At 40.3% G+C, this 26,494-nt stretch overlaps 2 protein-coding genes across 2 annotated transcripts; both read left to right on the forward strand.

Moving 5' to 3' along the window:
• The first annotated feature begins 13,284 nt into the window (after nt 1-13,284).
• Nucleotides 13,285-16,477, forward strand: LOC123066806 (receptor-like protein 6). The gene has a single exon (XM_044489813.1). The coding sequence runs from the start codon at nt 13,308-13,310 to the stop codon at nt 16,392-16,394; it is 3,087 nt and encodes a 1,028-aa protein (XP_044345748.1). The 5' UTR covers nt 13,285-13,307; the 3' UTR covers nt 16,395-16,477.
• A 6,180-nt stretch (nt 16,478-22,657) lies between these two features.
• LOC123072622 (NAD(P)H-quinone oxidoreductase subunit O, chloroplastic) lies at nt 22,658-25,992 on the forward strand. The gene is made up of 6 exons (XM_044496214.1): nt 22,658-22,958; nt 23,029-23,084; nt 23,295-23,360; nt 23,489-23,533; nt 25,434-25,493; nt 25,706-25,992. The coding sequence occupies exons 1-6, from the start codon at nt 22,748-22,750 to the stop codon at nt 25,733-25,735; spliced, it is 468 nt and encodes a 155-aa protein (XP_044352149.1). The 5' UTR covers nt 22,658-22,747; the 3' UTR covers nt 25,736-25,992.
• The last annotated feature ends 502 nt before the right edge of the window (nt 25,993-26,494 follow it).

Consider the following 26,494-nt stretch of genomic DNA (forward strand, 5'->3'; position numbering starts at 1 on the left):
ACTGCCAAAAACTTGGTTGTCCCTCTCCCATACAGGATCACGAGAGGCGGGATTCCAGAGGCATGTTGTCCCTTCTCGTGGTGCACGCCAGAAGGAGGGATGTAGAAAACTTGTGTGGCGCTGGAACATTGTGAAACCATATGTTGTGGTGACGGCTAAGGTAGACATATGTCTGTCTATACAGGTTGGATAGGTTGTGATCGTAAACCCCACGTCCAAATCAGGAATAGCCCCACGATCCAAAAGAGTCGAAAACGGTTGAGTAATCACTAGTAGAAAAGAGGGCTTTGGTCCAGGCCGGGTTAGCCCATTAGTCCCGGTTCAATCCAGAACCGGGACTAATGGAGGCATTAGTCCCGGTTCGTGAGCCCAGGGGGTCGGCCGGGCCACGTGGGCCATTTGTCCCGGTTCGTCTGGACCTTTTAGTCCCGGTTGGTGCCACGAACCAGGACTAAAGGGTGCGATGCCCATTAGTACCGGTTCGTGGCTCGAACCGGGACTAAGCCACGAACCGGTACTAATGGGGTTTGAGGCATTAGTACCGGTTCATGGCACGAACCGGTACTAAAGGTCCCATTTTCAAACTCTACCCCCCCCCCCCCGCGTACCGCCTTTTCAGTTTTTAAAAAAATAAAAGAAAAAGATGAAAATGTCAAAAAAATAAAAGAAAATAAGTTTCCCATGTGATATGTGGTCTAGTTGTTGGAAAAATTTACAAATATGAATTTCGACTTTATTTGCAAAATCTCTCTAGAATTTAGTAAAATGGGCATAACTTTTGCATACTACTCGGATGAAAAAGTTTTTTATATAAAAAATCATCTACACAAAAAGTTACATCCAAATTTAACGGGGGGGAACCCCGTTAAACATTTTTAGAATCCTCAAAAACCTAACAGAAAAAAAGTTACGGGGCTTTTAAGATCTAGAGTGGAAAAAATCGAAAAAATTTCAAACTGTGTGGTCAAACTGTGGTCAAACAATGGTCAAACTAATTATTCTAGAATATTAGTGTTACTAAATAATTATTTCAGTTATTTTGAATTTTGGTCAAATCTGGTCAAACTGTGGTCAAACTAATTATCCAAGAAATATTAGTGTTACTAAATAGTTATTGTTTTTTAAAACAATAGTTTCAAACTCGACCAATGAAATGTGTCACTTCATGCTCAAGTAATATTCCTGAGGGTTAATAGGATTGACATCTTACTATTGTCAGGAAAACAACAAGTGCAGACTTGGAAACGAGGAAGAATATAACCCGGAAGTTAAGCGTGCTCAGGCCGAGGGAGTGGGAGGATGGGTGACCGTTCGGGAAGTTAGATGATTTGGAATGATGAGGGGTGATTAGAGATTAGAGGATAAATTGAGTAGTGATGAGGGGTGGTGATTAGAGATTAGAGGTTAAAATAATTCAGAAATTTGAAAATAAAAAAATAAAAAAATTCAAAAAAAATCAAAAAAATTTCTTTAGTCCCGGTTCAAAAACCGGGACTAAAGGGCCTTACCAACCAGGACAAAAGCCCCTTTTTCTCCTAGTGAATTAATGTGTCTGTTAATTATTAGTTAATGATTCATTATTTTTTTCTCAATCAGCAAAAATATAGACAACATGCATAGCTTTGTCCTCGGCGATAGGACAGAGTTACGCATAGTGCAGCAGGAGCAGCACCGCCGGCATTAAGATGTTGTCGGCCATGTCGTTGATTAAGAGGTTACCAGGCCAGGGAAGAAATCATCGTTGGCGAAGTCGTCGCTGCCAGCAGTCGCGCGGGTGCGCTCCCCAAAAACCTGATCGCCCCTCTCCCGTACATGATCACGAGAGGCGGGGTTCCGGAGGCCTGCTGTCCCTTCTCGCGGTGCACGCCGAAAGGAGGGATAGAGAAGACTTGTGTGGCGGCGGCTAGGATAGACGTCTGCCTGTCTATATAGTACGGGCCTGGTAGGTCTTCATCGTAAAACCCATGACCGAATCAGCAATATCCCGACGATCCAAAAGAATCGAAAATAACTGAGTAATTACCGCTTCTGTTAATTATTAATTAACGACTCATTAATCTTTCCGAGTAGCCAAAATATAGACAATATGCATAGCTTTGTCCTTGGCTCGGCTCATTCCTGAAACCCGCTCCGGCCTGGCATGGTACGTCGTGACGAGGCAAAGCGAGCGTATAGGTCTCCTCTTCTCATGCTCATACAAGTGCTAGAAGAACCCACCTTATAAAGAGGTGCAACTCCCACTTACTTAGCAGTATGGAACTAAACATTAGTCTCACTCACACTAGACACATCCATGCATAAATGAGCCAAGAGAATTTCAGATTTTAGTTGGGCTTTGGGCCAAAAGCTTACTAGCAAATTCCAACACAACTTATATTTGTATCCTCGTTTTTCCAAGTGTCCCTTAGCTATCCGTGCTGTGGCATGAGACTCCTTGCATGGGATTCTTTTCTCTTTTTTCGACTAAAGAGAAATGGGATTTCTAAAGAGAAGAAACATACACAAACCTGGGCCGTGCTGGTCCAAAAGCTGTCCATACCGTACAGATTTTGGGCCGAAAGGATCACTATGTCTCGCCTCATGCCAATGGGCCGGCCCAGTATGCGGGAGGCCACTGCCTGGTTTTGTTTTTGTTTTTTATTTTCTTGTTTAGATTTGTTTACACTTCAAATATTCTAAACATATATCTTAAAAAAATATACTTTAAATAATTTCTTGAAGTTTTTGAATCATACATTTAAAAATGTTAAATGTGCATAGAAAAATATTGACCATGTTTACAAAAAATGTACACAAAAAATATAAAATTTGTGTGAAAAATTGAACATGTATTCAGAAATATAAAATTAAACAAGTATCTGAAAAATGTTACTCAAGCATTTGAATTTTTTGTAAATGTGTATAGACAAAATATTGACCATGTATGCATAAAATGTTAATCTTGTATTGTATTCAAAAAATATTAAACAAATATTTGATAAATGTTAATCAAGAATTTGAAAATTTTAAATGTGTAGAGATTTTTTTACCATGTATGCAAAAACAATGTTACCCTTGTATTCTACTCAAAGAATGTTAAAATTTTAACTGACTTGTCCTTCACTCTTCTGTCCTGGACTTGTCCCGGCATATCGTTCGCCTGGACTTGTCATTCGCTCTTCTGTCCTGGTACACGGTACCAACCACGCTTGTGTGCCATGGCCTTCGTCGATCTCGGAATTGACAATGCACTCCATAACGTACGTGTAATGACCCATAGTTATATGAGGGGGGGGGGGTCACTTTAATTTGCATTCACTCATATAGGATGGGGGTTCTATTCAAACTTGCATTTCAAATCACTAAGTTAAGTTGCATTTGACTTTAGAATTTGACATGACCTTTGATCTTATTTAGAGTTTAGGGATCAAATTGCAATTTAGAAGTAAACAAAGGACTTAAGTGCTAAAAGTACAATTCAATAATGAATTGGAATTGTACTTCTAAATAAAAACAATTGAATTAGGAAAATAAAAATGTATTAATAACTAGAATAAATAATACAAAGTCATATTACAAAATAATAAAGAAAATTTAATTAAAAATACACATACAAATTGTTGATTACAATTCTTACAAGTTGTCGGAGCTAATAGGGGGTCCCACTCTGGTAGCCTTGGCACGATGGTAACAGGACGCACGGTGCTTACCTAGGTTCGGGTTTTTTCCAGGAGGTAAAACCCTATGTCCTGCTTTGAATGTATTATTCTAGATGAGGTACAAAGTACAGATGATCTACTGCGAGATCATATGTGAATGGATTCATCCATCTACGACCCTCGCACCTCGGCTTATATGGATACCAGAGGTGCCTAGGATTACACATAAATCGGTTGCATCTAGGAAAAAATGTGCCGGAGACTGATGGCCAGGATGCACGCTGCGACAACTTTTGAGCTATACAACAGTAAAAAGGCAATTAGATGCTCAGGGTCAGGGCGGTTGGCCCACATGCCAGCCTCATACAGTGCGCAGATGGCCTCAGCGCTCTCTATCTGAGCCCGGCATAAACTTGAAGAAGATGTTGGAATTATGTGTCCTGCAACTATATTCAAATTACTAGGAATTACTAATATTCGAAATACCTCATTATGGAATTGTACATGTATTTATACATGGAATTGATTTACATGTTTAGCATGGAATTGTTACTTGCTGGAATGTACTTAAGTGATATATGCTTAAGGAAGCTGGTCGATTATCAGTGGAATACAATATACTATTTATATTGGAAAGACTACCCGGGTACAGTGATAATCGGAAGGAGCTAGATCATATAGTTAGATTACAGCCCTAATGTTGGTCTACATAACTAGAGGAATTTACACTCTATTATGGCGCGTTGCTCACAAGCGCGTGCTCCGGGGACATGACGGATAGAATCCGTTAACAGACAAATATGATCGTGGTTGGTAATTTGATCTGGACTCTATCCCGGAAACTAGTGGAAGAAAAACTAGGAATCTTATATCTGTATAAGAGGTGGACTCTTTGGAAAGACAGTATAAGAAGGTCCCTACCCCCTAGCCTCAGAGATGCGAATTGTGAGCGGCACCACGGATAAGCGCAGAGGAATAGGGGGTAGACCAAAAAAACCTAAATTTCTTACATTGGCATCGGAGCTAGGTTGAAGGTCGCCGCCACTATCCTAATCCGTCCTGCAACTCTGCCGTTGAGGTGGACGGCTGCCATCCGGATACAATCCGCTGCGTATCGTTCTGTCCCCGCGTGCGTCTAGTGCAAGATCTACCGCTTCTTCCTGGTCGCACTCCTGCGGCGCGTCAAGCGGGCGCAAGCCGCGGCAGAATCCCAGGTGCTTCTGTGTTCGGGGCTATGCGTTCGATCGTCCCGGAAAAGTGACACGGATCGAGGATTGCTGGTACATCTTGCATGCCCGTGGATCGTGCAGGCCCGTAATCCCACTACTTCAAACTGCCGCCGGCCGGCCGCGGCCGTGAACCTCTGTCGCCGTTGTAGCCATCGCCATCCACAAATAATCCGCTGTGTCCGCTGCTGTCGATTGATGTGCTGACTGCTCAGTGCTGCACTCATACGCTGCTCGCACTTAACGCGGCTAGTATGCGATTATATCGCATGCGTGTTCCCTGATGCAGCGCGAGGAAAGTCAGGTTCGAGTGATCAACCAATAAAGGAGTACATCTGGATCGCTCTCAAAGCGCATGTTGATCAAGGAAGGCTAGTGTCCTTGGCTGTTTTGTTTCTTTGCGCGAGCGGATCGAGAGTAATAGTGCTGATTGTACATTAGTACTACGGATTGCAAAGAGCCAAAGAGGTGCACAAGTGATCACATACACGTCAATTCTTCGCTGGATTTCTTTGTTCTACTGCTGAAGGAAGTGTTGCGTCGTCATGAAGAGAGAAGTTTCGGTTTCGATCCGACCTAGCAACGATTTTTTTTTTCTCGGTCGCCGGGCCCTCGCCTCCTGCTTTGCACATAAGGACCAACGATTCTGTAATTATACCGACATCGGAACAGAATGGCTTCTGTGATTCTAATTTTTGTGGTGGAACTCGACGAGTATTCTGGAATTCAACGGAATACACGGAAACTATGTCCTTGTGGTTCTGGCTTGTTGGAGGAATCTCTGAAGGCACCTGTGCACCGCATGCTGTCAGGGAAGGAATATTAAATTCACATATTTCCTAGCATCTATTAATGAGTTTATTTTATTGGATTGCTGCTTAACAAACTAACTTGTTTGGTTGCTAATCCATTGCATGTAAATCATAGCAAGGAAAAGGTATCACTCCTTGGAAGAAATTTAGGAGGACTCCAAATCATAAATGCATGGATGAATTGCAACGAGCAAATGATTATGTGGAAAATTATTCATAATCTGGAAAGGGATTTCAAAGAAGTGTTATTATTGAGCATCACTTATTTATGGAGGAAGATGGGAGTCACTCCAAGGACAAGGAAATTTGCTCTTTGTTTGTCGGTATGTCTAATGATAATATTTCCACTATAGATATTTATTTGTGGTATTTTTTTTCAAATAGTTGGATTATGGTGTTTTATATACATCATTTATTGTTGGAATATCATAGCAACTTCATTGGCATGCAAAAAATTTCAAAGGAAAATTGATATACTTTGAATTGGAAATTATGCCATAAAACTCCCTCATGGAGGAAAACTATTGTTGTTATAGGACATGTTATTTAACCTCAATGAGAAGGGATTAAATTTATTGCTCCATCTTGGAATCTATTGATTATGACATACTATTTGGAAAAGGAAGTGGAAATATTGCTCAATGGTTAAGTTAGTGCATTATGGATTTTCACACAATGGTCCATCTTTCTTGATGTCCATTGGAAGTTGGCAGACCAATTTTTTTTTATTGGGCAAAGATTACTCCATATGGAGGAATATCGACAATGGGAACACATGCTTGGAATCTTATCATCTACACCATCAATGACTTGGTCACATATCTTGGAACTGGATCAAGAGGCTTATTGATTCTGGAATTTTAAACTTTAGTGGGAGGACTAATGATACATGTGAAGCATATATGTGTTTTTTTTAATACACGTTTATTAAGGTGGAAGGAGATGAAAGGGCTTCACATCGTTTCCTTTTTATATACTTACGGTATTTCTTTGGACATCCCCACTAGAGGTCACATTGTTTATTTCATCTCACTCTTCCATGATTACACTTTTACATGGTTATGCTTATATTTTATTATACAAGTCGGAAGGTTTTATTGTGCTGGTCACATGTTATACTGAAGTGGAAAATCAGTTGATTAAATAATATCATAGTTTTAACAACCGATTGGTGGGGGAAGTACACTTCAGGAATATATCGTTTGTATGTAAAGAGCATGGAATTATTCACCATTGTTATATACCATACACTCCACAATTGAACGGAGGAATTGACTGTCTTGTATACCCCCTTGTTTGTTTGGAAAGAAGCATTGTGTACTATCATTTGTTGTATCTTTCTCCATCTAGTACAGTCACTTGGCTGGAAGGAAATATTCTATTTTGGCATGAAATTCACAGTTATTACAAAGCGCACACCAGGAATTTTTTCATGGTTCTTCTAGTGGATCAAAGGGTGTTTCCTTAGTTATCTGGAAAATGAATACTGGTGGAAAGTAGGAACACAATCATTTTTATCATCAAGTGTGGAATTATTGACAATCATACTGGAATATAATCTTGACCCCAAGGAAACTACAAGTGACACTCCCAACATGACATGCTTAGGATAAGTGGGAGGAATTAACTTGGAATGTAATCTCTGGATAATTGTTATGTGATTTTGGGGGGGAAGTCACTCTAAATACTAGAGGAAAACTCCTAAGAAGGATTAAATTTTTCATCAATGTCAACTATGAGTGGAAGAAATGCGGGAAGGAATAAACTCAATAAGGAAATGTATAGTTTGGGAAGTTATTATCATACCAAACAACCGCAAGCCCATTGTTTGTAAGTTTTTTTTTGTAAGGAAATTTGGCTCATTGGAATATTATAATATCACTCTTGCTATTCAGTTCTTTACACAAAAGGAACATATACTTTATGGAAACTCTCTCTCCTGGAATATAGGGAAGAGGAACTAAAGGCATGGTTTGCTAATTGAGTATATTAATGTATGGTCTTATAACAAGCTTCACATCAATGGAATAGCAGGTCATATGGTTTTTTGAATGAAGCAAGGCGGTCATCTACAAATGTAAGTGTAAAATAGTTTACATTATATTGTATACATTAACATTCTTTGGCTGTTTGTGCATTGATAACTCACATTGATGGAAGTGTAAGCTTGGTCATTTTCTAACTTTCATATGAAAGGAATTTCTGGAGCTTCCAATGTTTCGGGAGTGGAAATACATAGAAAATATTTTGAAGTGTTTCTCTATGGAAAATTGAAAATATGTTAAAAATACCTTTGATAAAGGAAATCATACTTAGTGAGGAATTATATTTGAACTCCTGAGGAAAAATGGAACAATAAATGGTACTGGAATTGATATGTATCTTCATTATATTATCATACCTTAGCTACCGGAATTTATGTTGCATTCAAGCAATGGAAGGAAAGACGAGCAGCTAAGGGAATCTCACACATCATATAAGATTGTGGAAAGTGCATCACAACCTGTCACTTGTTCTGAAATTTATATTAAAGGTAAACACATTGAGGAAGTTATTATTCTATCTACGAGATGAGAAATAAGTCCAGGTACGCATATTCAATTATTGTTTTAAGTACTAATATGGTGCAGGTTCACTGACCGAAGTCAGGAATTTCTTACAAAGCATGGTTACTGATGGAACTTCATTTAGTGATTGGATTTGATATGTATGTGGTTTTAAAATTTTATTCAACATGGTTATCTTATACTTGACTCGATGTGGAATTATTCATATTATTGATATATGTGGTTGGAAATAATTGATGTGGAAATTCACTTGAGGAAACAAAATACTCAAGGTGCCTATAAAGGTGGAATTACACTCGAGGAAATAATACTCGAGACGCCGAGGACAACTATGCTGGAATAATTAGGCGGAAATTTAAAGTCTCTCGTGTCACAGCAAGGAACATATTGAAGGGAAGTATCACTATATTTATATATTTGTGGGTTTTCAACATTGTGTTAATATGATTGTTGATCCCTTGACTAAGCCTCTTAGTCAGGAGGTATTTGGCAAGCATGTTAAGGCTATGGGTTTACGAATATTTGAATGGTCGTTTGGGACAAGTGGGAGATGTTGGAATTATGTGTCCTGCAACTATATTCAAATTACTAGGAATTACTAATATTCGAAATACCTCATTATGGAATTGTACATGTATTTATACATGGAATTGATTTACATGTTTAGCATGGAATTGTTACTTGCTGGAATGTACTTAAGTGATATATGCTTAAGGAAGCTGGTCGATTATCAGTGGAATACAATATACTATTTATATTGGAAAGACTACCCGGGTACAGTGATAATCGGAAGGAGCTAGATCATATAGTTAGATTACAGCCCTAATGTTGGTCTACATAACTAGAGGAATTTACACTCTATTATGGCGCGTTGCTCACAAGCGCGTGCTCCGGGGACATGACGGGTAGAATCCGTTAACAGACAAATATGATCGTGGTTGGTAATTTGATCTGGACTCTATCCCGGAAACTAGTGGAAGAAAAACTAGGAATCTTATATCTGTATAAGAGGTGGACTCTTTGGAAAGACAGTATAAGAAGGTCCCTACCCCCTAGCCTCAGAGATGCGAATTGTGAGCGGCACCACGGATAAGCGCAGAGGAATAGGGGGTAGACCAAAAACCTAAATTTCTTACAGAAGATGCCCAATAAAAACATGATACAAACACACTATGACGATATCCAGCAGGCAGAAGCGATACAGTGCTGGCCTTTCACAACATAAACACACCATTACTCTTTTTTCATGCCCTTTCTTGAAAACTCCTCTAAGCGGTAACACTGGTTGTACGTGTAGACTCTTTCTATATATTTTGCATGGCCTTTGTCGACAACCCCTCTGAAGTTTTCACTGGTTGTACTTGTACGTGTAGACTACACACACGTAGATGCTAGTTTGACGGAACCAAGCACCTCCGACCCTATCCTTTTGTGCGTGCATTTTCCGTCTCGGATCAAAGCAGCCTGTGCTTCTGTACATCCACGAATACGGCCGTATATTTTAATCCCTACACAACATGAATCGGCTGTGAAGTAATCGAGTCTCCTTCGTATTTATGTATCGCCAAAAGGCACCAGCTGGTTGCATCGTTGAGGTTGGGCCTGCTCCAACATTGGATTACGAATTTGGTATTGGGCACTGCAACATTGGTAATCGGCAACCAAATTGGCGTATATTATCAAACTTCGGAGGAGGTGGACGTTGATGGTATGCATGCATGGATGCATGTTTGGATGTACGCCTACACAGCAACTCCGAGTGCAAAATCAATTGCAACGGCAGACCTAGCCTCAATTTTCTTTGATGGATGACCTGGACCGGATGCACGGGAGGCATGACTTTAAAGAAAACTACATAGAGAGCTAGTTCGTATGCAATTAGTGTGCTAGAAAGAACCTGATGGAGCTGAGGAGAACAGTTTCGATGGAATAAGATCTTTGGGCAGACCTGATTCATGCCCCAACCTGCTTGCATCAGCTTGAGAGAGACGATGGACTTTTTTCTATGGGAGAAGCGAGAGACGGTGGAAATTAGTGTGGCAGAAAGAACCTGGTCGAGATGAGGAATACAATTTCGACGTAATAAGATCTTTGGGCACACCCGATCCATGCCCCAACCTGCTTGCTTCATATCTTGAGAGAGACTATGGTCTTTTTTCGATGGGAGAGGCGACAGACGATGGACTCCATGGCAGAAGAGAGAGAAATAATTTCCATGCCACAAAGATGGGAAATGCCTTGGAGTTATAGACATATTCTGTTATGAATTTCTCCCTCGATCAAAATAGACGTGGAGTTATAGATAGATTGAGTTAGGAGGTTTTTTTATTCTATTTTTATGGCCGTGAAACATTATGGGCCTTTGGAGTGTCTTTTTTTACTGAGGATATTATGGGTTAATTTACACCCTAATAACTCAGTCCTACTAGATAAACGACCCATAAATTCTAATTAATATAGGAATTTATAGGGTGTCTCAAATTGGTATAGGTATAGAGGTATAGATAGATAGCTAGATAGAGAGATAGATAGATAGATGTTCAACGTATTTAAAACAAAATGTTCATTTTGTACTTAAAAATGTTCAGCGTATATTAAAATAATGTTCAATGTGTACCTAAACTATTCACTATATAACAAAAATGTTCAATGTGTATTTAAGTTTTTTATCGTATATTGCAAAGATTTTTAATGGTCGAAATTTTTCGTTTTATTATCTACCGCCGCGTTTAGTTCTTAAATATTCACGCGCCATATTAAAAAGTATCACTAAGTAGCTCAAGTGGTAAAGATCACTTGCTCTCTGTCGTCGGTTGTGAGTTTGATTCCCCGATTGAGCATCAATTTTTTGGAATTTTAATAGCGGCTCGCACTGACACTACCAAATGGGCCCGCCATTCAGATGCACGCCTGCGTGAAAGTTCCTCTAGTTGACACTCGCGATCTTCAGCTAGGAGCTCTCAAACCACTTGGATTGTGTTGGAGGAAAAAGGAAAAGAAAAGAAAAGAAAGCTCATGGGCAGAAAGGATGAGGCCATGTTACATGGCTCATCTTGGAAGATTCTTTGGATTATCTGTTTCCATGCTTTTCAGGTTCCCATTCGTCGAATTAATGGGCTAGTTGCATCCCCCATGGGCCATGGTAGCACCTTTCGTGCAATACCGACCATGGATCATCTTGGAAGATTGTTCAACTTCTCTTTAGCCATGCATTCCTGGTTCCAATCGGTCGACTGGCCGCATCTCTCATGGCCCATGAAAGCGTCCCATCGTGCATATCAGCCACATCTCATAGGAAGATTCTTCAGTTTCCCTCTTTCCATACCTTCCGGTAACGGCCTAGTTTCATACCCCATGGCCCATGTAAGCATCCTGTCATGCAATATCGACCATAGATCATATTGGAAGATTGTTCAGCTTCTCTTTAGCCATGCATTCCTGGTTCCAATCGGTCAACTGGTCTAGTTGCACCTCTCATGGCCCATAAAAGCGCCCCGTTACACAATATTGGTCACATCTCATCTAGGAAGATTATTCAGTTTCTCTCTTTCCATACGTTTCGGTAATGACCTAGTTTCATCCCCCATGGCCGTGAAAGCGCCCAGTCGTGCAATATTGACCACATATTATCTTGGAAGATTTTTCAACTTCTCTTTAGCCATGCATTCCTGGTTCAAATCGGTCGACTGGCCTAATTGCATCTCTCATGGCCCATGAAAGCGTCCCGTCGTGCAATATCGATCACATCTCATCTAGGAAGATTCTTCACTTTCTCTCTTTCCATACTGTCCGGTAATGTCCTAGTTTCATCTCACATGGCCCATGTAAGTGTCTAGTCGTGCAATATCGACCACGTTGCAAAGCTCACAAATCTCGCAAAGTGTGCTCTTTCTTTAGGGTCGGCCGCCATGCTTGATGAAGCCAATCCGGTGATCTTTTGAGATGATATAAATAAAGCTTTGCTAGTTGGCCCAAAAATGGTTGGCACTTGGTTCGTGGCTAAGTTTTGTTCATGCTCTAGCAGTCCCGCAAGTCGCGAGATGAACCTGTGGTTCTTTCTTTTGTTCTCTTCTCAGGAGATCAGCCAACCTGTTGTCACGACCCCACTACTGCTATTTATGGTGCGTCAAAACCGATGGCTAGATGTTTCTGATTATCGTGGGACATTTTAGCGTGTTTATCTAGTTTTGACCCGTATTATACTTTTAATATGTACTCCCTCCATTCACAAATATAACATGTTTTGGGTGTGTTAATATGGGCTACATACGAACTGAAATGAATGAACAAACAACTCTAAAACATGTCTATATAGATCTGGTTCAGAAAAAGTTAGAACATTTTATATTTGTGAACGGGAAGAGTAATAGATAAATAGATTTCATAAACAAGGTACAACTAGGCGTACTGGTTGGTGCTAAAAATAATAAAAATAAAAGGAAAACGTCACCTTGCAGAAAGGGATGAGCCTATGCCCATGCCGGCACACCGCTCATCTTGGAAGATTCTCCGGTCTATCTCATTTCATACGTTTCTTCCGGGTTTGCTATGATCGAAATGGCCTAGTTGCCATAGTTTTAAATAACAGGCTATGTCTTTTAGTGGTAGACCACATCTAAACCCTATAGCGCGCTATTTAAAATGTGTGTTCATGTGTTTGCATCAAAGTCTCTTAGCGCGGGGCATCTTTTAAATGCTGTAGCAATGCTATGTAGTAGAGAGCTATAGTGCGATATTCAAAACCATGCTAGTTGCATCTCACATGGCCCATGAAAGCGTCCCGCTGTGCAGTATCGACCACGGCTGACAGCTGGCCTGTAGTTATTTCCGGTCATGCTCCGGCAGTTGTGAGCTCAACTTGTGGCCGTGGGTTCTCCTTTTCTTCCCTCCAGAGGAGGCGAGGTCAGCCAACCTCTTGTCAGTTGTCACAACCCTACTGGCTATATTTGTTCTTCTTTTTCTTTTGAGAAAGAGCCACCGCTGCTGCTATATATACATGGCCAGAGCGAACAAACATAGCATAAGAAACCCACATAGTAGACTTGACCAACAAAAATCGGCAACATGTCCTCCATCTTCAAGCGCCGCCAGCCACGGCTGTTGCACGTCCTCATCCATCTCTTCCTAGTAATCCAACTCTCCAGCTCGCTTGCGGCTGGTACGTTCAGCAACCGGACTACCATGCCAGTTCCTTGCCGGCCGGACCAGGCCTCGGCGCTCCTCCGTCTGAAACGGTCCTTCAACATCACCGTGAATTCTACGTGCACCCTCCAGTCCTGGCGGCCCGGCACTGACTGCTGCCACTGGCAGGGTGTCAGCTGCGGCCGCGCCAGCGGCCGGGTGACTTCCCTCCACTTGGGTGAGTGCCGTTTGGAAAGCCCTGCTCTTGATCCTGCCGTTTTTGACCTCGCCTCACTTCGGTATCTAAACCTCGCCCGGAACAAGTTCCAGGGGTCAGAAATCCCCACTCTCGGGTTTGAGCGGCTCACTGAGCTCACCCATCTCAACCTCTCTACCTGCGAATTTGCAGGCGGCATACCACATGCGATAAAACGCCTCACCAATCTGGTATCTCTTGACCTCTCCAGCGAATATTATCTTTATGACCAAGATGACAGTTATCTATCAACTGCCGTGTGGTCAGCCTGGTCTCTCGTAGAGCCAAACCTTGGGTCATTAGTCGCTCACCTTCATAATCTGGAACAGCTATATCTTGGCAAGATAGATCTGTCTGGCAATGCGCCTAATTGGTGCAATGCCTTTACCAATTCTACAACCCCTCGGCTACAGGTTCTTAGCTTACCTAATTGCTGGCTCTCAGGTCCAATTTGTGCATCAGTTTCCGGCATACGCCCGCTCACTGAGATTAACCTACAGTTTAACAAAATAAACGGACCAGTTGAGTTATTTGCTGACTTACCTTCACTAAGTGTTCTTACACTTACCAACAATCTCCTCGAAGGACGGTTCCCGGCTAAACTCTTCCAAAACAACAACTTAACAGATATCGATATTAGCTATAATTTCGATGTCTCTGGTTCATTACCAAATTTTTCATCACAAAGCATGTTGACCAAGTTGCTTGTCAGTAGTACCGACTTCTCTGGTATTATTCCCAGCTCAATTGCAAACCTCAAATCCTTGAACATGTTGGGTCTTGCATCAAGTGACTTTCCCCAAGAGCTTCCCTCTTCGATTGGCCAACTTACATCCTTAAAAAAATTAGAGGTATCTGGGTCTGGTATAATAGGATCGATACCACCATGGATCGCAAATTTAACTTCTTTGATCTGGCTCCAGTTCTCGGACTGCAGTTTGACTGGACAAATACCTTCATTTGTAGGCAATATAAAAAATCTAACGAGGTTACAGTTATACAACTGTGACTTTTCTGGCCCAATACCCCCACATATATATAATCTGACTCAACTGCAATTCCTATATCTTCATTCCAACAACTTTGTTGGCAGTATACAACTCAGCCCATTCTGGAAACTACCACACCTAATTAGTTTGGAACTTTCAAACAACAAACTTTCAGTGATCGAAGGAGACGATAACTATTCAGCCACCTCTATCAATCATTTAAATGTCCGTACCTTAGGTCTAGCATCTTGTAACCTGTCCAGTATCCCTAATGCCATGAGAAATATGCCTCGTATTTCTAATCTTGATATTTCAAGAAATCAAATTCGTGGTGCTATACCTCATTGGGCTTGGGAAACATGGAGCAGCATGCTAATTCTGGACTTATCACATAACAAATTTACAAGTGTAGGATATGAAAACCTTCCCGTTGATGTTGTGTTTCTTGATCTCAGTTTTAACTTACTCCAGGGGCCTATACCTGTACCTACACCAGCCGCATCGTCGCTTGATTTCTCAAACAACCGGTTCTCATCCATACCACTTAGCTTTGGTTTTCAACTTAGTCGGATGCGCTATCTCCAGGCCTCTAGAAATAATATCTCTGGCAAAATTCCACCATCGATTTGTGATGCGAGTAGTCTAGTGCTCCTTGATCTCTCCTACAACAATTTGAGTGGCTCGATCCCATCTTGTTTATTGGAGGATATAAATTCCCTTGCAGTCTTGAACTTTAAAGCAAACCAACTTCGAGGGAAGTTACCACATGATATCATGCAAGGTTGTGCATCCGAGGAAATGGACTTCAGTGACAACCAAATCGAAGGCCAAGTTCCAAGATCTCTACTTGCTTGCAGAGACTTGCAAGTTTTTGACATCGGAAATAACCAGATCACTGATAATTTTCCATGTTGGATGAGCATGCTTCCAAAGCTTCAAGTCCTGGTGCTAAAGTCTAACAAGTTCTTTGGGGAGATGGGGACTCCTGTCCTAGGAAAGGAGAGCAACTGTGAGTTCACAAAGCTGAGAGTTATTGATTTGGCTTCAAACAACTTCTCTGGTACGTTGCAGAGCAAGTGGTTTAGGAGCTTGCAATCAATGGCCAGAAAATCTTCAAATGACGTAGTGTCGATGCAATACCAGCATGTCACTGATGGGACAAGATATCAATTTAATACTGCAATTACATATAAAGGGTCTGAGGTCGTATTTTCCAGGATTTTGGAGACCCTTGTTGTCATTGATGTTTCAAATAATGCATTCCATGGTGTCATTCCCAAGTCAATCGGGGAGCTTCTTCTACTTTGTGGGATAAACATGTCACATAATGCCTTCACTGGACAAATACCAGCTCAGTTTGGTGCTCTACATCAACTAGAGTCACTTGACCTCTCTTCAAATGACCTGTCAGGGGAGATTCCACAGGAGTTAGCATGGCTTGACTTCCTTTCGGTATTGAACTTGTCGTACAACGGGTTGGTTGGGAACATACCAGAATCACCCCATTTTCAGACATTCAATAATCTTTCATTTCTGGGGAATATTGGCCTGTGTGGACTACCATTGTCCAAGGAATGCGAGAAGACCAACCCAAATATGGTCTCACACTCATTGAAGAAGAAATCGGTGGACATTATACTATTCCTCTTTGTTGGACTAGGATTTGGTGTCGGATTTGCAGTTTCAGTTGTTGTGAGTGTGACATGGGGAAGCACAATAGCAAAACATCTTGAGATGGCACTTCCTCGTGGTGTAGTAAAGTATTTGTTATGTAGATTAGTCTGAACCTGAAAAAGGTGTCAGTGTTAGTAAGTGGAGCAGCTATCTTTATTGTTGTCACCAGTGCTATATAACGCAAAGTCTAGTTCTGCCCTACTGTCTAAATGGTTGGAAGTGTGCTTGTATGGATAAAATCATGTAAGTAGTGCACCTTTTGTGCTTGGGTATACCATGTGTTTAAATTGAGTACTTATTTGTAGTTCATATATTTCATGTTTACGTACGTTCTATATGTGCTTGGGTATAGCATGTGTTTAAATTACGTTAGCAAATGTTGTCTAGAGGAACCTTTTTTTTTAGAAAAGGATGATAACCCCCGGCCTCTGCATCTGGGCAATGCATACAGCCACTTTATTAGTTATTTTCACAAGACCTTACAAAGTCATACAACAGTAAGACTAAAGCCACCGTCTAAGCAACAACTGTCGCTACACCTATCCAATCGATGAAGGGGCACTGATAGTCTGGGCCTAATACCAAACAGACATCGCATCCAAGCCTAAACATCTAAGACCTGAGGTCCCAACCAGGACGCCTGCCGGGTATGGAGCACCTACCAGTCCGACGCACTCCTCAACCAGGACGCCTGCCGGGTATGAGGCCGCCGCAGCCACCTGCCACCAATCCATCTTCAGAGTTGTACTGTTGCATCTACCTTGCATGGTCTAGCTACCGTCGACGCCACCACGATGCCAGACAGCTTCCTCCTCCTACGCGAGTCCATCTCCGCGCATCGGACGCCGAGACTCGACTGCGCCATGCCGCCGAGACCCACCGTCGATGATACTGTTGATGCCACACCGCTCCACCAACATGCCATCTTGCGTCGACTCCGAACTACCAGCAACTCCACCACCCCGAGCACTCCTCGGCCGACGCCTTCAAGAAGGAACATGACACCAAAGTGCCATCGTCGCCCAAACAGAGGAACAGAGGCTTTCGCCTGCACTCATGGTAGAGGTGGGGGCGTATGTGTTGGAAATATGCCCTAGAGGCAATAATAAAAGGATTATTATTATATTTCCTTGTTCATGATAATTGTCTTTTATTCATGCTATAATTGTATTATCCGGAAATCGTAATACACATGTGAATAAATAGACCACAACATGTCCCTAGTGAGCCTCTAGTTGACTAGCTCGTTAATCAACAGATAGTCATGGTTTCCTGACTATAGACATTGAATGTCATGGATAACGAGATCACATCATTAGGAGAATGATGTGATGGACAAGACCCAATCCTAAGCATAGCACAAGATCATGTTGTTCGTTTGCTAGAGCTTTTCTAATGTCAAGTATCTTTTCTTTAGACCATGAGATCGTGTAACTCCCGGATATCGTAGGAGTGCTTTGGGTGTACCAAACGTCACAACGTAACTGGATGACTATAAAGGTATACTGCGGGTATCTCCGAAAGTGTCTGTTGGGTTGACACGGATCGAGACTGGGACTTGTCACTCCGTATGACGGAGAGGTATCTCTGGGCCCACTCGGTAATGCATCATCATAATGAGCTCAAAGTGACCAAGTGTCTGGTCACGGGATCATGCCTTACGGTACGAGTAAAGTGACTTGCCGGTAACGAGATTGAACGAGGTATTGGGATACCGACAATCAAATCTCGGGCAAGTAACATACCGATTGACAAAGGGAATTGTATACGGGGTTGCTTGAATCCTCGACATCGTGGTTCATCCGATGAGATTATCGAGGAGCATGTGGGAGCCAACATGGGTATCCAGATCCCGTTGTTGGTTATTGGCCGGAGAGCCGTCTCGGTCATGTCTACGTGTCTCCCGAACCCGCGTGTATTTTTTTAAGCATGTATCTCAAATAGTCTTAGACATGTAACAGTAGCCCCGCATGTATTTTTTTAAGCATGGCATGGGCATCCTGCAGAACTGGTTTCCTTGTCTCTCCTCCCCTTCGTCTCTCCTTCAAGGGAAAACGCAGCTAGGGTTTCTGCCTCCCTCGGCTATATCACCGATCTGCCTCGTCTCCTATGATCTTAGGACCATGGGAACATGGTGGATCCTGGTCCTTGACGATTGGAGGGCTCCGTTTTTAGATATTTATTTCAGTTTTATCAGGGTTTGTGTCCTGCTCAGGAAGGCGAGATGGCAGCGGCTCCCTAAAGATGTTATAAGGTTCTCTCCGACCTAACCCCCATCCTGGTGGTGTGTCTAGCATCGTCGGAGGGCATGTGGAGGTGTGCCTTTGGTGGATCTCGCAAGATTCGATCGATGGTTGTCTTTGGTGGATCTACTCGGATCTAATCTTCGTTCATCTATATATGTTTATGTGTCTTCGGGTTGAATCCTTCTGGTCTACGCTTCTTTCCATCGGCGGCGGTTGTTGTTCTTGTGTTGGTTCTATTGGGCCTTAGCGCGGCTACTTCCCGACAATCTTCAGTGCTTGTAGTCATTGGTAGGTGCTCTATAGATCTGGATGTTATTTTTATTATTTCTAGTGTTCGTTGTACTACTATGGTTAAAGATGAATAGGATGGAAGTTTCCACACAAAAAAATATGATGCCCACGCGTTGCTACGGGAACTTTGTTAAACAAGTGCATAAATAGTTTCTAAAAACAAATAAATCTCATGAAAAAATGTAAGCTTAAGAACCAATAAAACATATGAACCGTCTAAAAAGACGGATTTTTTCTAAAAATTACAATTAAAAGAATGTCTTTTCTAACAAAAATGAGAAGAATCAACTACATGGGTATGTTGCCCAACACATACACCGTTCATGAAAATACAAAATTTAATGAAAAAAGTAACTTATGAGGAACATGCATGAATCGATGATGTGGCACTACATGCATAGAATAATGCAAAATTCTATAACTTATGCCTTAAATGCATGGCTTGCTTATGTGGCATGTTTTGCATGACTAGAAAAAAAATATATAGTGGGTCTTACCTAGTTAAGAATAGAGGATCATAAGCCAAATATCGACCATAAAAAACTTCTTTAAGCAACCTGGTCACCAGCCCAGAAAATATTTGCTTGGTACCATTTCTATCTAACAGAGAGAAAATGAAGTAAACATGAACTAAATTAGTGCGCGAAGAAAATTTTTTGAAGAAAACAGGTGAAAAGTGAAGAAAGAAACAAAGGAAACCAAAGAAGAAAAATAAAAATGAAAAACTAAAAAAAACCATTGAAAACAGGGAAGAAATAAAACCGACAAAGAACCAACAAAAACCAAAGAAAAAGAAAATAAACCAAAAAACCATGAAGAAAAACTGAAAAACCAATGCAAAACAGTCAAACTAAATGCTACAGTACTTGGCCGGCCCTATTAAAAATCAGATCGGGCGATACATAGCGCAAAATCACTAATTAAAGGTACCCTTTGGAAAGGTCACCCCTCACCTTCTCTGGTTCTGACAAGTGGTGCATTGCCAGTGCGGCACTTGTCACAACTTGGAGTTTCTCCTTTTTTGTAGTCTTTTTAATGTTTTTATCTCTTAAATTCTGCGTCCAAATCATGAACCACTTTCACTATTGAATTTATCACGTTGAGATCTTCCAAAGTAGATGTCATATTAATATATTTCGATGAACTTTTTTTACAAAAAAAAACAGGAATAAAATAATAGGAAACCAAAAAAGAAAATAAAAAATCAGAGAAAAGACAGTAAACCGAAGGAAAGACTTAATCCAAAATCACAATTATGCTATTCAACTTTTTAAAGCATAGACTGCTTTTCCTGAAAATCGGAAAGTACAGTTGTTCTTCTAATTGAAGCATAGGCTGTATTTTTTCCTTTTCAAGAAGCACAGTTGTGCCACAAGTGTGCTTCTCATAGAAGCACATGCTAAGCTTCTGGCTGAAGTGTGTACACCTACGCTTCGAAGCACGTGCTATGTTTTTTATTTTTCGAGAAGCACAATTGTGTTTAGCAAAAAAGAAAAAACACCAAAACCTAAGAAAAAGTAGTGGAAGCTGAAAAAACAAAAAAAAAACAAGAAATGTGTGCGTAAAAAAACATACTCGAGCAAGGTGCGCTTAGTGTGTGACACTGGAACGCACCACGTGACCCGCTGCAAGCGCTTCCACGCATAGGTGGTTCGGCAAATGCTAGTTACTTGCTCCTCTGCATAGCCTGATAGAGGACCTCCTATGTGGCGCATTTTGCAATCATACAGGAGCTCGATGCAGGGTTGACGCACGACTAGGCCGGCCCACCAACCCGCTCGTTGTTTCGTTTCCTTTCGCGCGACAAAAAAAAGCTAACAATCAACAACGAATACCAGGAATCAATCCCACGACCACACACTCCAACCGTGAGTCATTAGCCACTACACCATACACCTCCAACTAAACATAAAGGTGCATAAATCTATAAGAATAGACAGGAGCGTCGAGATTTGAAAAACATTTTGAAAATATTTCATAAAAATTGGGAGCAGTTTTGAAATGCCGCATTTTTCTGTATTCCATTTTTTGCAAAAAGTGAAGATGTTTTGTAATTCTGATTTAAAAAAGAAACACGAACAAAATTTGCAAACCCCAAACAGATTCCAAAAATGCGAACAATTTTCAAAAATGATTCTGAAAAGCAAGAAAATTATGAAAAACATGAACATTTTTTGAGACCGTGAACAGTTTTTAGTTTAAAAAAAGGAAAACAGGAACATTTTTTTAAAGTCAGCACCAAAAAAGTTTAAACACAAACTTTTTTTATAATACAAACAGAATTTGTATTGTACGCTTTTTTGGAAATGCGAACACAATTTTTAACATGGCAATATTTTTGGTGAAATTACGAACAAAATATTGAAACCGAAATTGTTTTTTGAAAAATGAACAATTTCTGAAATGGTGAACAAATTTGGAAAGCGAGACTATTTTTTGAAATTCCTTATCATATTTTGAAATATGAACAAATTTCTAGAACTGTGAAAATCTTGAAATAGAGATCATTTTTTGAAGCATGAGCAATTTTTTAAATTGTGAACAAATTTTATAAATGATCTTTTTTTCAAATTTTGACAAATTTTGAAAACGATCATTATTTTTGAAATTATTGTAGATTGTTTTAAGCATGAACTTTTTTTGAAAATGTGAACAAATTTTTGAAGGAAGAACATTTTTTTAAATTTCAAATAATATCTGAAATTGCTGCAGAAAATAAACACGGAAAAGAAAAAAGAAGAAAAGAAAAAAGAAGAAAAGAAAAAAAACAGAAAAGTAAAAAAAGTAAAACGAAAAAGAAATATAAACAGAAAAAAAAGTGAAAAATAAAAAATTAGAAATGTACCCATTCTATAATTTGTGAACTACAACATTGTATGAAAACACTATTTGAAAATGAGAAAAAATTGAAGAACTACAATATTATATGAAAACTCGAACATTTTTTGGGAATAAAAAAGGAGCAAAATTGAAAACAAGAACATTATATAAAATTGTGAATGCATTTTTTAAAATGCAAACAATTCCAAATTTGTGAACAAAAATTCGAAAATTAGAACATTTTGGAATTATCAAAAAAGGACAATTTAATTAAAAAACAGATTAATTTTTGAATTAGTAAACACTTTTTTTTGAAAAAACCAGAACATAATTGAAAACCCGAATTTTTTTCAAAAATTACGAACTTTTTCAAAAGAAAACACTTTCTGAAAACATGAACATTTTGTGCAATTTTCAAACAATTTTTTAGAAGTGGGAACACTTTTTGGAAAGTTGTAAATTTTTTGAAGAAAAGCATTCACAACATTTTGTGAAAAATGAAAAACATTTCGGAAAATAACAAATATTTTTTGGAATTTATGAACAATTTTTAAAAACAACCATTTCAATAGGCAAGAACATTTTTCTAAATTCAAGAACATTTTCGAACATGAACGTAGTTTAAAAAAGATAAAATAATCTTGTAAATGGAAAAAGTAAAAAAGAAAAAGAAAACCATAAAAACAAAATAAAAGATAAAAAAACAGAAAAAATAGAAAAAACAGTAAAAGAAACAAGAGACAGGTTCAGGAAACCTTCTAGAAAGATCCCAAAACCGGCTGGCTAGCTGCAGTTGTACGTGCAAAAACTTGGCCGGCCATCGCGTCGCTGCTCGGTCGCTCCCCTGTGCAAAGCGCCGGCAGTTTGACGGAAAGAGCGTGAAATAGGATATTCCGCCTGATAGCCCTCACCCTGGCTCACGTCATCCGCCAGAAAAAGCATTAGCGCGCAACTGGGCCGAGAGAACATGCACTTTATCGGCCCAAACACGCTGTGGCGCTAGTTTTCCAATCCAGCCTCACCTCACCGCCGTGGCCGCCTTATCCGCCGCACGCGGTGCAGGTTCTCGTGGATTTTTCCCAACTAGCTAGAGCCACAGCCACAGCAATGGAAGCTCTCGCCTCGTCGCCGCGGGCTCTCTTCGCCCGCACCGCCAGTCCGACCACGGCGCTGGCCACGCCAGCAAGATGGACGCCGTCATCGACCAGGCGTGTCAAGGCCGCCGCCGCCGCCGAGCCGGCCGGCGAGGCCAAGCCGGCTGCGGCAGCCGCGTCGCCGGCGCCCAAGAAGATCCTCAAGAAGAAGCCCGTCTACTCCAGTAAGATGGATGCTTCGAAATACGTACATTGTTTAACTGAACTTGATTTGCATCTGTTTCTTCTGTGCAGTGAAGAAAGGACAGATCGTGCGAGTCGAGAAAGAGAAGTACCTGAACAGCATCAATGTGAGTGTGTATCGATGAACTCGAAATTTCGATCGAAGTTCTACTATTTGTGATAAAATTTGCACTTTTTCTCTGAGCTGGACTGGGGCACGGCTATCTCTGTAATAGAATTTCAAACCCTGTCTTCAAGAAATTTTGTATTGATTGTACTGGCGGCGAGTAGCTTAATTTGCTGGCCTTTAGTGACCGTGTGTGGTTTGTTAATTTCAGTACCTGTCAGTGGGGCACCCACCCTTCTACAAGGGGCTAGACTACATATACGAAGACCGTGGCGAGGTAATTAACTTCAGCGATCCTAGCTCTCCATGTCGTCTCGTCACTATGTTATCTATGTTGCTCTCATCAATCAATTAACATCACTTGTTCAAGTTTCAGTTTACTAATCACCAAATTATCAAGTGCAGGTTTTGGACATCAGAATCTTCGAAGAAACCGGAGAGTATGCTCTGGTAATTATGCATAGCTGCTTTGATCCTTTGTTCTAGTTCATCATTCTTAATTTGTTCCTCAACTTTAGATGGGTCTAAATTAATTATCCATTTTTTTAAAAGGGGAGTACCCCGGGCTCTGCATCACACGATGCACACAACCATATTATTAAACATGAAATAAGTTCAAGTCACGAGTGCTCCAAAGGAAAACAAATAAACAGAAAAATACGACCACAAGCAGTTGAACCCGAGATTACATAACTCATCCACCTAATCTACGAGTGGCTCGCCAGCCAAACTGGTTGAACAAACCCTACGCAACCATTTCCAGCCGGTTGCACACAAAGGCCATAATTGCCCACACGCTGCAGTGATGACCATATACGGATTGAAGTTGTAGCTCTGTAGATAACCTGCAAGAAATTTTGAGTAGATGATCTGTTAAGATGAAATCATTCTGGCATATTGCCCAAACAATGGCACAAACTCCCACATGGATTTGGCCTTTGAACTTATGATGAATTCCACCTAATCAGTTTCCAAACATATTTGAAATACTCGTTGGTGTTGCTAAATTGTATGTAACATGAACCGTACGCCAGATCAATGTAGTAAACGGGCATGATAGAAAACAAAAAATGAATTGTCTCCTCCTAATCACAAAACAATATTTTTTGCTGCCATGCCAGTTACGCTTAGCAAGGTTATCTTTCGTAAGAACTACCTCCCTCTGCAAAAACCACATGAAAACTTTGGTCATGGAAGGAATCTTTGTTTTCCAAATATCTTTCCTGCTTAAAATTGGTCCAGAATCCATAAGATCCACATACACAGACTTCACGGGGAGACACCATTAGTGGTTAACCTTCACTGAAATGAATCTGGCATCTGAGTTAGATTAACTGACATCAATCTAGAACCCAAATGGATCCACTTAGTACATTTATTGCCCAATAATGCCCTACGAAATTGGATGTTCAAAGGGCTATCCCCAAGAATAGAGCCATTGAGTCCTCTTTTGTTAACACAATATTACATGGGGTTGGGTATTGTAGAGCTAATGGCGTGTCATCCAACTATGTATCTTCCCAAAAACTCATCGACTGTCCGTCACCAATCTTAAAGGAACCTCTCTTAAAAAAGGATGACTTGACTTTCATCAAGCCCCTCTAAACGGTGAATCGGTAGGCTTAGCATCTACTTGGAATAACATTTTGGACTTCATGTATTTGTTATGCAACAACTCTTGCCAAACAACTTCCTCATTAACTACCTTATACAACCATTTGCTGAGTAAGCACTTGTTTTTTATTTCGAGATTCTTAATGCCCATCCCACCTTGATCCTTAGACCTACATAGAATGTGCCATTTAACAAGTTTATATTTTCGTTTATGTTCCTCGATTTGCCAAAAGAACCTGGACCGATAAAAGTCATAGCCTTTTCAACACCCCTTTAGGTATCTCAAAAATGTATAACATGAACATCAGTGGACTAGTAAGGACAACGTTGATGAGGGTAAGTCGTCCCCATATGACAAGAGCTTGCCCTTCCAACTGTTGAGCTTCTTTTCAAAGTGGTCTTCAATAATTTTCCATTCCCTGTTGGTGAGCTTACAGTAATGAATGGGAATACCGAGATATGTAAATGGAAGGGATCCCACCTCACAGCCAAATATTTGTGCGTACTGGCTCTCCTCCTCTTTGGCCTTACCAGAACAGTAGAGATCACTTTTGTGGAAATTAATTTTGAGGCCCGGAAAGTTGTTTGAAGAGACACATAATCAACTTCATATTAATTGCCTTTTGAAGGTCATGTTCCATAAAAAGGGTTGTGTCATCCGCATACTTCATATTAATTATCCGTACATGTCTCGATCAATTTCCTCCTGACTGAATTACGGATTTATCTTATGTAGATCGCGTGGGTAGGGATTCCAACACCACCAGCATGGCTCCCAACTTATATGCTCATCAAGGTATGGTCTAACTATCATTAATTATACAACAATACTTCCTAGTCACCCATTCTTTTGGACATAGACATGGTTTACTATGCGATCATTTGGTCGTTTTCTCCTAATTATATGATTATAAAAAATGAACATCTAATGGTGTATACCTCCCTTGAGAAGAGGCAATATATTTTGTTTGGGGTTATGTTTATGATTGGAGTTTGTTTCTTGTGCAGTCAGACAAACTCGACTATGAGAGGATATGATCGCCGGATGAGAGATTGCGAGGGAGAACAATGTTTTGTGCATAAATTGATGTCGCTATGTGGTGATGTTGTGACATTGCTCCATGGATACAAGATTAAGCAGTTGTAAATCAAAGAAACAATAGTGAAATATATCCAAAGTTGTTATATTTTAGCATTTTATTTTTCACCTTTTCAACGTTTGATGTCGTTGACAATCACATACCACCTGTTTTAACCTCAGCATGCCTGAAATAAGACGCATTTAAATTAGGCTACGTCTAAATGGTTTGAATTGACGGGGTTTTGAACCATTTGATTATTTTTTTGAATATTTTGACCCAGTAGTCAATTTAAATTGCTACCTTCCTAACTTCTATTTTTTTCCTTCCATTTAGGGCATGTTTGGACATGTACTTCATCATTTTGGATGGGTCGAAAAATTTGTTCATTCTTCTAGCCTGTGTAGGAAGAATATATCTAATTCAATCACACACAAACAAGTTTTTTTAGCTAGGCCTCTCAACCTAACCATACCAAACACTTCACCACACATACAAGAAAAAGTTATCTAGTGCGCATGCGCAAGTTGAAACAAATTGTTGTTGTGTGCATGATTTGGTGAGGAAATCGAGAAGGAGTACAACTAACATGCTATCTGGATGCAAAATATGTAATCCTTAAATTTTTTATAAGCCATATATGGTTCTTCTTATGTTAAACTTTTTATACCAAATGAATACGCTATAAATCTATAAAACAGTCAACATCTACAATAAC

This window comes from Triticum aestivum, chromosome 3B (genome assembly GCF_018294505.1).
Source record: "Triticum aestivum cultivar Chinese Spring chromosome 3B, IWGSC CS RefSeq v2.1, whole genome shotgun sequence".
In the NCBI taxonomy this organism is placed as follows: domain Eukaryota; kingdom Viridiplantae; phylum Streptophyta; class Magnoliopsida; order Poales; family Poaceae; genus Triticum; species Triticum aestivum.

What these genes read in the sequence shown, in the direction of transcription:
- LOC123066806 (XM_044489813.1), top strand. Translation starts at nt 13,308, where the DNA reads ATGTCCTCCATCTTCAAGCGCCGCCAGCCACGGCTGTTGCACGTCCTC.
- LOC123072622 (XM_044496214.1), top strand. Translation starts at nt 22,748, where the DNA reads ATGGAAGCTCTCGCCTCGTCGCCGCGGGCTCTCTTCGCCCGCACCGCC. An exon ending in AGTACCTGAACAGCATCAAT is followed by an intron (nt 23,085 to 23,294) that starts GTGAGTGTGTAT and finishes TGTTAATTTCAG; the next exon opens with TACCTGTCAGTGGGGCACCC. An exon ending in CAACTTATATGCTCATCAAG is followed by an intron (nt 25,494 to 25,705) that starts GTATGGTCTAAC and finishes TTTCTTGTGCAG; the next exon opens with TCAGACAAACTCGACTATGA.